The sequence below is a fragment of the Motacilla alba genome, chromosome 10 (genome assembly GCF_015832195.1).
Source record: "Motacilla alba alba isolate MOTALB_02 chromosome 10, Motacilla_alba_V1.0_pri, whole genome shotgun sequence".
NCBI classification, from domain to species: Eukaryota; Metazoa; Chordata; class Aves; order Passeriformes; family Motacillidae; genus Motacilla; species Motacilla alba.
In genome coordinates, this window is record NC_052025.1 from 10932563 (window position 1) to 10945266 (window position 12704).

General features: G+C 38.9%; 1 protein-coding gene across 7 annotated transcripts in view; it reads left to right on the forward strand.

The window, feature by feature from the left end:
• Window positions 1-12704, forward strand: part of LOC119705000 (high affinity cAMP-specific and IBMX-insensitive 3',5'-cyclic phosphodiesterase 8A-like) — a 161846-nt gene that overhangs the window by 115745 nt on the left and 33397 nt on the right. For 6 of the 7 annotated variants that reach the window (XM_038146879.1, XM_038146878.1, XM_038146875.1 and 3 more), the window contains 7 exons: window positions 2840-2896; window positions 5297-5487; window positions 6619-6675; window positions 8071-8128; window positions 9521-9609; window positions 9838-9916; window positions 11480-11617. In XM_038146879.1, the coding sequence (XP_038002807.1) occupies window positions 2840-2896; window positions 5297-5487; window positions 6619-6675; window positions 8071-8128; window positions 9521-9609; window positions 9838-9916; window positions 11480-11617 (669 nt within the window). The remainder of the gene's footprint in view (window positions 1-2839; window positions 2897-5296; window positions 5488-6618; window positions 6676-8070; window positions 8129-9520; window positions 9610-9837; window positions 9917-11479; window positions 11618-12704) is intronic. The other variant, XM_038146877.1, reaches the window with a different exon arrangement.

A 12704-nucleotide genomic window follows, 5' to 3' on the forward strand; every position in this document is an offset into this window, starting at 1 on the left:
GATTTGAAGTACAGTTCTGGACAGAGAAGTAACTGTAAAAAGGCATCTTTTAGCTATCTTTTACTCATGTGACATGCTCTCTCCATGGCCCTCAGGCACTTCTGATCTTACTGATTCAGGACAAATAGTTACTACTGTTATTGCTGCAAAACCAGCAACACCTGGTGCAAAGAGAGGGATTCCCCCCTGTTATGTGTGTTATCAGCAAAAGTCTTTGCTGTTATGTAGTGCAGATTTTGACTAATTGGATGATGTACCGCAGGGGAGAGTAAAGCAGTTTGAGTTTTCCAACTGGAGAGAGATTTTTGGTCTCAAGATCAGAAAAAAAAGAAATGACTGGAGTGTATTTAAACTAAGCCAATCTGACCACAATAACTGAATAAATCTGAAGACCCTCCATGTACTTTTATCATCTTTTAAAGGCCCACTTAAGCAAGACAGGCAAACACTGTTTCCTGGCATGCTTTTATAGGCACTGTGTTGCCATTTTGCCTTGACTCATGTTTGTTGCTTATTTAATGCTGCAGTGATGACTTCCAAGTTGATAAATAAATAAAATCACAAATTACATACTCTTTGAGCTGAGCAATGGAGCATTAAGGTCATGGAAAGAGTGGAGCATGCAGTTCTAAAAGATTTTTCTGTGGGGCGTGCTGATGATTCTTTGAAACTACTTACTGGAAAAATCATAGGTTGCAAAGCAATAAATCTGGTCTTCAAGTGGGTTTTAATTTTGAAAAAGGAACAATGTAAAAATGCCACCTTTGTGCTCAACAGCCCTTTTCTTTTTAATGTTTCAGTTCAGAGATATCTTACGTTTACTTCATTGCCAAAGTTTTCTTCTGATTTCTTAACTCCAGTTACTTTTGAAGAGTCCGTGTGACTCCAAGGACCAATGGTTGGACTTTGTTTCCTATCTTGAATGGGAAACATTGTTATTCTTGCTTTTTAGCTTTTATTTCTGGGATAAGAGGTAAAAAATATTTAAGTACATTGAAGGTGCTAATGCTTCCTGGGTGGGAATTCTCAAAGAACCAAACCTGTGTAATCCTATTAGAGTGTCCCTCTGTATTTATGTGTTTAACTCCTTTAGAAGCAGTCTTGTACCATTTGAAAAGTCATTCATGTTGGAGTTTGATTAATGATATAAAAGAGAAGCAGTTGTGATAAACAGCACTTGTGGTCATTGCCCTCCTTCCCATGGAGGGACAAGTGAGGGGAAGGATCTTGGCTCAGTTACACAGAATCACTAGGTTGGAAGTGACCTTCAAGATCATCAAGTCCAAAGAATATAAAAACAACCCAGGAGGACAGTTGTCCTGAGGACAAGCTGTCTTCCCACTAAAGACTGAGGCAAAGAAGGTGTTGAGCACCTCTGCCTTCTCCTCACCTGCAGGTACTGAGTTCCCTCCTGCATCCAGTAGAGAACAAAGGTTGGTCTTACCCTTCCTTTTGCCATTAATATATTTGTAAAAACATTTTTTATTATCCTTTACAAAAGTTGCCAAATTAGGTTCAAACTGAGCTTTGCCCCCTCTAATTTTTTTTTTCCTACATGCCCTAGCAACCCCCTTAAATACTTCCTGAGAGACCTGACCCTCCTTCCAAAGATGATACATCCTCTTTTTATTCCTAAGTTCCCTCAAAACTTCATTGCCCATCCAGGCTCCACCAGTCTATTTCCCTTTCCCACCAGGCTGGGAAATAGACTTCACCAGTTTATTTCCCTTTCACTTCCCCTAATACTCCTTAGTCTTTCAACTTCCTCTCTGAGCTTGGCCACCATTTAAAGGAGATCATTCACTTGTTCACACCACAGGCAGGCTTCTTCTGCAACACCCCCAGAAACCACTGATAAGCTGAAACACTCCACACAGGAATGGGTCTGGACAGACACATCCTTTCTGGAGGGTTCTGTTTGGCTACATACACTTGTACTAACTGCAGCTTTTGATCATGCAAAAACCATTACTAACAAAAAAACCAAAACCAGCCAACCAACAAAATCACAACAAACAACAAACTGAAAACCCCACTAGCAGGAGGAAACCCTTAACCCTGCCTGCAGAACTGCTGTGCCCTGCTGCTGTTTGCCTGCTCCAGGTTGCCACACTCCCATTTTAATCACCCACCCTGTGCTTGAGTGGCCAATGAGTTCCTGCATCCTGAGCTGTGGTACTTGAGCAGAACCTGATGTGGGAATCACTGACATGTCAAAAGCATGATGTAGGACAGCATTTTTGCAGGGTTTTTCAAACAAAGCTGCATGCTGAATACATGCATCATCCCAAGACGTTCCTGAGTTCTGGAGCCTTCCCTGGAGGGCTTGGGTGGGCAGCAGGAAAGCAGCAAAATCTCCTGGAGAAATGAAATCAGTGTGTTTCTGGAGCACCCTTGGGCACCTGTTACATGTGAAATTCGGGCACCTGTTGCATTTGAAATTCTAAAAGAATTATGTATTTTTGCATTTCCCCTGGAGCTTTAATTCTTTTTTGAACTTTAAAAGAAGCAGTTTTTAAACACTTCCACGTTTTACAGAACAGCTGGAGTGATACAGAGGATACAGAAAAATAACACTCTGTCTCCCAGACTTTCATGACTAATCTGTTAGTTTGCATTTGAAATAACAATAAAAAATTACTTGAAGACTAGCTTGTTATTTCTAACTGTTAATGCAGCTTAGCATAGAAATGTACAAAACCAGAATAAGATGCCGATGCAACCTCATAATGATAGCAATATATCTCTCAGACAACAGTAGACAGGAGAGATAACAGAGATAATTTTTCTTCTTCCTTAGGTGTTATTCATTAATAAGTTCCCTTCTTATTTCTTCTAGGCACCAGTAACAGATGTGCAGTTTGGCCCTATGAGACTTCATCAAGATCAGCTTCAGGTAACACAGCAGTTCAAACTGAAGTCTTGATTTCTAAAGTATCACAGATGTTAGCTTAAAATTTACGGCTGGAATTTTTCGTATTATAGGGATCTTCACAGAGAGTTTTGCTCAAGAGATAATGTGCACATAACAGATTTTTATAACGACATTCTATCTATCCTAAAAACCCTGCCTGTTTTCTCCAACTGTCTCTCCACTCACAAAAATAGAGCTATCTATTTTTTCTGCTGTCAGTTACCTTGTAATCAGTCTAGTTTGTGCCTCATTTTGTATTTTACTGATAGTAAAATCTTAATCAAAATTTCATCAAACTGATACCAAGCCAACCAAACTTGCAATATCATTACAAAAGATATGAAGTGAGCTTGGCAAAATATATTTTTAATTGTTCATTACTGACTGACAATAATTAATCCTCTTTTATCCCTTTGTTAATAAATGGTTTATGTCATTTCCCCCCTTACTTTTCCTGGGATGGACATGAGGTTTAGAAATATATGGCTCCTTTGGACTTCCTTTGGAAATTCTCCCATAACCCAAGGCATACTGAACCATTAATCATCCAAGATGTTCCTCTGTCAGTAATTGCAAAACTCCTCAGTAGAGGCAATGTGGACCTAATAATTTGAAAATGTCTGTCTTAAGAACTGCATCTTCTTCTTGAGCCATTGTCACAGCAGTAATATCATCAAAAATCAGATCTTAGGACATCCTCATCCAGCTGTTCCCCAAAATCAGAATAATCCTTGAGTATTTCTGGCACCTGTATTGTTTTTAACGATTGTATCACTTTTTTCCAGTCATAGACCACTCTGAAATACTGCTGATTTATCCTGGTAATATAGCTGGCAGGTGTGAGGGAAGGAGGAGGTAGGCAACATCATTCTTGCCAGAGTCAGTCATACAACTCAGATCTCCTGACTTTCTGTGCTATTGTTGAAACCCATTCTTCCCCTCTTAAGGAGTGTTATAGATTAACTTCACTAAACACAGCCCAAACTATGACATGTTTTTTGCAAACAGTTTTGCAGGTTGCTATAAAAGGAACCTGAACTGAATATGTGCAAAATCCTTCATTCTTACAAACATATGCAGTACATGGAAAGGTTAAGATTTACTGGTAGACATTTCACCAGCCTGGTCCAAAGCGTAGCAGCACTGGAGTTCCTAAAATCACACAGAAGATAAACAGCAGTGGGATGTGATGTGAGTTACACATGCTTCATTTTGCCTCACCAAAACATATCTGAGTATGGTTTGATACAACTACTGAAAGATTGGTGTCTTGGGACAATAGACCAAATGCTGGCCTAGTCACCCATCTCTCCCAAAAGGTTGCATGTGCTGAGCCATCCCAAAATCAGCACAGATCTATAGTCTGCCATGCTGTATTCTTCCAGGCAAGAGAAGTTTTCTTCTGCAAACATTATCCTGACACAAAGCACAATTACATCAGTGAGTCTTCCTTAGCAGACTTTGTTCATCTTCTTTGCTGTATTAAATCCTACAACTGGAAATACATTTTAAAGGAATTGGGCCTTATCATACTTTTAGTCTATAGGCATTGTGTTGATTTTAAAAAGGCTTAGAGAGATTACTTACTGGCAATTACACGGCAAGTTAGGACAGAGCACATAGTGGCTCACAGGTCTGACCTCCAGTTCTGGATTTCAGCTGTGATAATCTCCTTCTGTCATATAAATCCCATGGCAGGCTTTGTCTGGAGTCACACGAGGACATACTCCATATACAGTGGTACTACTTAAGAGTTCAGTCTGGCATGAGTTCCTTTTGACCAGCCTGTCCAGAATTTGCAGAAATCCCACACAGTGGGTAGCATCCAGGACTTAGGGGAATTAGGATGAGATGGAAAGGAAAGCTGACTTTTTGTCATGCCATTGAAGCAGCATTAAATACTGATTCACATGAGATGAACTGTGGAGTTTTTTCATTGTTGTTGTTGTTGTTGTTGGGGTTTTATTTTTTGTTTCCCTTTTCTGGAATATGATCCTGGCAAGAAAAATAAACCCCAAGAAAAAGGCTGCATGTGAGACAGTTTTGGAGAAGTGGACTCACAGTTGGTTCATGTACACTGTCTGAAATACAGGCATCTTGTCTCAGCTGATTGCCTAAGCTCTCCTTGTAGATAAAGACAAGAGAGGCAGTTTCAAAACTTGTTCTTCCCCTGTGGATATGCCATGGCTCAGGCAGACTGTTTCACCCTCTTGGAACACCTCTGTATACAGACAACTATAAAAAAAAGCAGTGGTCTGTAGAAAGCAATATATAAGCCTCAAAAGTGGCTTTAAAAACCATGTTAAGAGCAGGGCAAAGTCACAGAATCTACTCTAAGTGTAAGACTTGTTTGTGATGCCCCACTGCCTGTGTCCACCTCAGGTACTTTTAGTGTTTGCTGAGGAAGACGAGCAGAGTAACGGGTTCCGCTGGGCGTGTGACAAGGCTGGATTTCGGTGCAACCTTGCCAGGACACCTCAGTCTGCACTAGAATGTTTTCTAGATAAGCACCATGACATTATCATCATTGACCATAGACATTCCAGATACTTTGATGCAGAAGCATTATGCAGGTAAGCACCGTTGCAGTGTAATTAATGCTTAACCATAAAGTTAACACAGCATCCAAGTTTTTTTGCTTTTATATGATGTTTTTATAAACTCTATAGAGCATTGATTTTTTTTTTGTTCTGTTTTGGGCAGGTGTGCACAGGCAGCATCAGATACTGTTACTTCAGTGCTTTACATCTGATAGCAGCAGCATTTTTGGTTGTGTCCTAGGGTCTCTGAAGCTCCATCTGGTTTGGAGCCACAGTGTACAATTTTGTTGCCAAAGTGAACTGTTGGGTATTTTTTTTTGTTTCCTTTTGTTGTGTGGGTTTTTTTTTTCAAATACCTGGTTTAACTGTAAAGATAGCATGTGCCACCAAGCATCTTTATTAATTCGTTCACTTCATTAATGTTCTAATTTTTTTGCAATGTCACTTCCTGTTGAATAACTGCCAATGCTAACCAGCAATGTTTGGTGTGCACGTTTCTATATCTACAACATTTGAAAATAGGTTATGAAGAGCACAATTGCAAGCAGATTCCAAAAATAATTTTAGAAACTTCTGTATAGTTTAAAAAAGGGAGGACAGGGTTTGCCTTTGTGAGTGTCTCCACAGAGCCTGGACAGGCAGTGGTGCCTTGCTCCAGAGCCTTCGCAGAGAAATCCCCTTGGGAACGTGTCTAGACTGAACAAGGCTGTGGGGTGGGGTGCCAGGGTCAGGGTGTGTGCCCTGGGGGACTGCTGGGGCAAAGGCTCTTGCTGAACTGAGGCAAGTAGATAAGATCTTGGTCAGGCCAAGGCTAGATAGCAGTGCTGTTCCCCATGTTCCATTTTTACCAATCTGTCCCATAATTCAGTAAAATGCACCTTAAATGAGCGAGGCCAAGCCCTTCAAACAAGTCCATTATATGCTGTTTCAGACAGGATATTTTTTGCTATTCCCCCATTGAGAGTACTTGAGTTGTAGATTAATCTATGTTCATGGAGTCTCAGATACCATTTATTCTCCTTTCTTAGCAGCAGGCTCTGGATTTGACTTTTGTTGTTAAATGATTTAAAAGAGATTTTAAGAAAAGTGCTGTCTGAAGGTTCTGTAAAGTTTTCTGAAATGTGAACTTTAAAAGAATTTAAATGGTTTGCTTTTTATTTAAAGGTCTATCAGAACAACGAAAGCCTCAGAAAATACGGTCATTATTTGTGTAGTACAAAGGTAAATACTCATATCTTTCCTTTCCCCTGTAATCAAAACTGTCCGTCTTAGCATTGTAAAAGTAAACACTACATTAAAAAATCTGAATTAGAACTTCCCGTTGTGCTAATAATAATGTGCTGTACCAGAGTTTTTACTATACTTGACCATAGGATTGGGACAGAAATTGTTTTTTTTAATCTCACTTTGAGTGAATCTCACTTTGAGTTTTGTTTTGGGTTCCTCCTCGCCCTCCTCCCCTATCACTGCAGGCTTTCAGAGCATGCTTCAAACAACTTCTGCAACATCCTGTACAGAAATGTCTTGCAGATCTGTGTTTTGAACCTTTCTTAATCTGCTTTCAATATGATTAATCTCAGCGAAAACCAGAGGTCTGCTGAGTATGAAAAGCAATGTAGAACAATTTGATCAGTACAAAGTATCATCTGACCACAGCAGTTTTAAAAGCAAAAGAGATTATGACATCTCAGTAAAGTACTGCATATGCTATTTCCTTCCCCCTCCTTTGAAAATATTACTTAAAAATAATGTAAAAATTAAAAAAAAAATTAAAAAAAATCTGTGTATTTAATGAAATTAAATAAGTGGAAGATAATTTCCTCCAAGTATAATTTGGGAATGGCCATTTCTCAAAATACATTAATTCTGACAAGCAATTCTGAGGTATTTAAATTTACCATGAAAAATACACTACCCTCTCTACCAAAAAAAGACCCTAATTAAACATTTCAGGATCCAAAACTTCCTGCATAAATCAAAGCTATTGTGCCATCTGCTAAACATGACCAGCTTCAATCTGCTTATTGACAGGCACTTCCCATAATGGCCTTTCTTCCTGATTCCAGCCATACATTCACATATGTTGAAGGGTCTTTTAACAGTAGAGCCAGATTATTCAGATACTTCATTTGGGAATGCGTCCCAAATGTGAATTACTAGAAGGTAGTGGGTAGGCAACACTAGAAAATCCATCGTCATTCAGGCACCTTGAGTTGCCCATCTAAGATTTGGTATATTCAGATAACAAGTAATTTCTTAAAACTTTGGCTGTGCAGACTTTCAGGTGCATTTCTGACTAATGCCAGCATAAACAACAAAGATCCAGTACAGAAAAGTCCAATTATCTAACTCAGTAATTGGTTTCCTTGAAGCATTAGAGTTTTTTTGATGTAAGCAGCTCATTACATGCATGAAGGAAAATAACATTTTGGCTTTGCAATGCCAAAGATGAAAGTTTATAAAAATCCAAAAAAAAATTAAATTTATTCCTATATCCTGTAAGGATCTAGCAGTATTAGCCTCAATGTGACATCTGGGGTACAAGTAGATGAATGGATTGTGAAATTTGGTCTGAGTTAATTACAAAATCTCTGATTTATCCTCCTTGTTTCAAAGGCACACTGATCGTGAGGAGTCATCCATATTGCCCCTGATCTCTGCTGGCTTCACAAGGGTATGTGCTATACTCGGCTGCCTTGCTCTGACATTTCAAAATTGTCATGCAAGAAGCTCTCCAGAAGTTTGGCTGTCAGTCACCATTTGTGTCAGTGATCCAACCTGTAGATCTTTTTCATGCTGCTCATTCTTCTGTGTCCCATTTCTGAAGGTTGACATGACACTCTTGGGGATAGAAGTGGGGCTGAGACTTCTCTACTTCAGACATTTATTTCAGATTAAATACGTGATCCTTTCCTTGAAAAGTTGACATTGACAAATTGATTAGTGGCAGAGTCGGAGAGCAGCTTGCAGTGAACAACAGAATGTGCTGTGGGAAATTTCTTCTGTCAAATGCCAATTCCCATTGTAAACAGGCTTCACACACCGTCAAGTGCTATTAGCTATTGTTTGGAGGCCCCTGAGAAGTATTGCATTGAATCTGTTCCTTGGCAACTGTTCCAGCTGAGCAGAAAAGGTGCTAATTAGTGCATCAGTAAAGTGGGTACCTTATTGCCTTCAGCTGACACTAGAACAAGGTTGGGCCTGATTTATAGCGCGATTCCAAATATTTGGTTGCGTGCTCCCCAGATTTTTGCTGTTCCATCACATTCCATTTGCACCCATTTCTAGTATGGTCCTGATCCAGGAAATGCTGCAGCCTGAAGATAATGGCATTTATATGAAAAGAGTCATTCCAGAGGGCACATAAGTAATTCAGCACAGGTTCTGAATTATTTATGGATCAGAGCCTTGGAGATGGGGCTAATGGCAGAGCATAGAAAATTTTGTTTAGCAGCTTAGATTGTGGTGGCTTACCTGTGATAATCAGTTGTCCTGCCCAAAATATCCATGTCTGTGGGAGTTTAGTGTGAACAAAGATTCATTCAGGCTCATACCTAGTAAATATGAAATGGTTTTTAAAAAGTGAAAGATACTGAGATTGTTGCTATAAAAACCCCAAGGTCAATAAAGGTATATTTCACAGGAAATTTTATTTTCATCTATACAGAAAATTTGGGATATTAGCAATTGGAAACTCATAGTAATTTCAAATTTTAACTACTTGAGACATAACAGTTTTTCACTGTTATTTTAAGAAAGCTAAAAGTAGATTTAAAAAAAAATACATTGATCCTGCTGACAATTACAGAGAATAAACAGGTTGGTTAGACCTCATTGTCATGAGGATCTGTTACCTTTTCAGAATGCAGTAACTTGAAAAGTTTTGCTCGTACCAAAAAATAACCTTCTCTCATTGCTTGTGTCCCAGCAATGAGACATTTTGTCCCAGCAATGTTCATTTTTGGCATATCTACTCCTTTTCTGGTTCTTTAGCAAGCAAAAGAGGTTTAAATCCTTGCAGACAGGAATATCTATTAATGAAATATTTCTAACCTTTTATTCACAGAGATATGTAGAAAATTCTAGTAGAATGGCCTGCTACAATGAATTGATTCAGCTGGAATTTGGACAGGTGCAGGCACAATTCAAGTTAAGGTAATTTTACCAAAAATATTATCAACAAAGAATTTTCAATTTAGCCAGATCTTTAATAGACTATTTCTTTTAATCTGCAGTAGTTAATTATAGAATGTCAGTTACCTGAAGAAAATACATTAATTGTTAGACTACAACATTGTTCAGTATGGACCTGTAATACTTTATTATCATATGTAAGAATTAAGTGGATAAAATTTTTTGGATGCCTTTTTCTTTTTTCTCCAGGGCATGTAATTCATTATTTACAGCGTTAGAGAAAAGTCAAGAAGCCATTGAGATCACAAGTGAAGACCATGTAATACAGGTTTGTTCCAGTCATCAGTATAGAAAATTCCTCTGTGTTTTATTTCTTCTATGATTACACTTACTCTTTCTTACAGCACAAGAATCTAATCTGACTTAATGGTTCTAAAAGATTGAAGGCAGTTTAGCTGTAGAGTAGCATTTTCTCCATTTAAAGTGTCTAGCATAAATCAAATAAATTCTAAGGAAGATTGTTGTTTCTGTTTTTTGTATTGGTTTCTTATCTCTATTATCCATTCCTTCTCTGTATCAAGAATGAATGCAGCCACTGCCTTATATGCATTCTTTTCCAAAAATATTTTACGTTAATTTGCTGCTCTTTATAATCTAATGGATGTTCTGTTCAAATAATTGTAATTTTTTTTCCTAAAATCTGATACTGTTTGATGTATCAGAATTTTTGGGCCAACTGTTTTTGAATGTAATCCTCTCTTAAAAATTTCTTTAAACAGGGAAAAGAAATTGTACTTAGTTTTGCAATTCTGAAAACCATAATCTTTTTAAAGGAGTTTGTTCCATCCCTAGCTATGAAGCAGTGACAAGTGATTTTATTATCAATAAAGAGCTTGAGTCTAAGCCTCTGGGAATTATACCATGCATACAAATTGTACTTTCTTGAGCCAAATTTTGACAATGGCAACTTCATTGAAGGTTGTGCCTTCTTCATCCCTTTTACAAAAATAACAGAATACATCCTGAAGCTGTTTTGAATACACTTTTTTGCAGACCAAACTTTGTCCCTCTGCTGACAGCCCCAGAGTATGAGAGAAGTGACACTTGCAGGAGTCCTGGAGCTCCAGCAGGCACAGGGAGGGGGAGGAAGGGTTCCTTTGGGAAGGAGCTTTTAGAGGAGAACCATTAGAAGTAGAGTGGCACCTTTTCCTTTCTCTCACATGAAAACATTGTAAGTTGTAAAGGCTTTCAGATGCTGCTTTGCCAGGACTGTGCTTGTAACTCAGCAGTGAGGGGCCATGAAGGGATGGGCTGTTGGTACCAGTGTTCAGCAAGGGCAAGGGCCAAAACCTGCAGTGAAATGCAACATTCACTTCAGGGAGAAGCCTGCTGTATTAAATCCCATGGCTTCCACTCTGCTTGCCTGGGCATGGCCTGGACGGGGGGATAGGAATGGTTGGCCCTTACACAGAATAAGATGATGAATTTGCCAATAGATATGGATAATATTCCTATGGTATTCCAACATCCAGTTGGTGATTTTTAGGAACACTGAGGTAGGTTTGAGGTTTATTGGTTTGGGAACTGACAGAGCCAGTTTTTCAGGAATTTATGTTGTCTGTCTCAACTGTGGATATGTGATACTCAGCTGTTTGTATAATTTCCCTTTCTGCTGACATGCACACACTGTGCACAACTATTCTAGCGTGGAAATTCCTGGTTTGCTTCACAAAGAAAAAAATGTGAGCATCTCTCTCAGGGAATAGTACATGCAGACATTTATTTCAGACTGGGAAAGAGATCTCCTGGTTAAGCAAGCAAAACAAGGGATTCTCTTGTGTTTTAAGTATACTGTTGAATGGGTATTTGTTTGTTTTTTTTTATCTCACAGTACGTCAATCCTGCTTTTGAAACAATGATGGGCTATCAAATAGGTGAACTAATAGAAAAGGAATTAACAGAAGTGCCTATAAATGAAAAAAAATCTGATTTCCTAGATACTATTAATTCCTGCATAAAGATAGGAAAGGTGAGTAATGGCATTGTATCACTTTTATTTGCTACCTGTAAAAGTTATTGTAGTCCAGCAGTGAAACACAATGTGACTTGCAGCTTCACAGACACATAGCATTTGCAACTTAAAACAAGAACAGGAGGTAAACAATGCTTCATTTTTAAGGGCTGGCTTCTTTCTCTTTTCTTGCTTGGTAGAGATACTTGTTTTACAAAAATAAGTGACTTGCTGTGTTTCTTTATAATTTATGCTGTTCATAGCAAATGGTGTGGGAGTACCGAAGAAAAATGAGATGGATGCACATGTTATCTGGTGCTATGTAAATGAGAAAAGTACCATATTGAAGAATATCACCATGAAATGTGGAGGCTGATTTGCAAGTTCAGAATGTAAAAAAACCAAGGAGACATTTGCAATATCACTTGAAAGTGATAGGCAGTGTCAGCTGCCAGCTGCCAGTCTGTTTAATTCCCTAATGGCATGGGAGCTGTCTAATGGATTTCCATTAGAAAGGTTCATTGCTCAGAGATGAACTGGTTTCTGATGTCATTGAACGTGACACAGTGCCTTGTAGGGAGCAGATCATGGAGGTTGCACAGAGAGGTTTGGGAAGGGCTGTGTTGGAGGATGCTCCATGGCCCAGGGTCACGGGCACTGTCCGTGGGAAGCAGCACGGCATTGGCACGGAGCAGGGGGATGCCAAAGGGAATCAGGGCACTCTGGATCTAAAAGCACAAATGCAGAATTGTGGCGAGTCATGCTCTGGAGGTCAGGGTGCTGACGCAGCACTCAGTGGCAAAAGCTGGGTGCAGATTCCACGTGCATTTCAAGGAGATTGTGTCACTCATTTCCACGTGTGCTGGCCTGTTGGAAGAGATCCCAGCAGCAGACAGTAGTGTGGATTATGGTGCTTCACACTTCTGCTGCCTGACTGAAGTTATTTCAGTAAATGTGTGCAATACAAAACTGATGTTAGAAGAGAGTATTTATTAAGTTATAATTCATAACATTAGATGTGTCAGGCTTTAAATCCACACCATCAATTCTCAAGATATAAAGTGATAAAATGTTTTAATATTTTAGTGAGCTGATAAAAATTTCA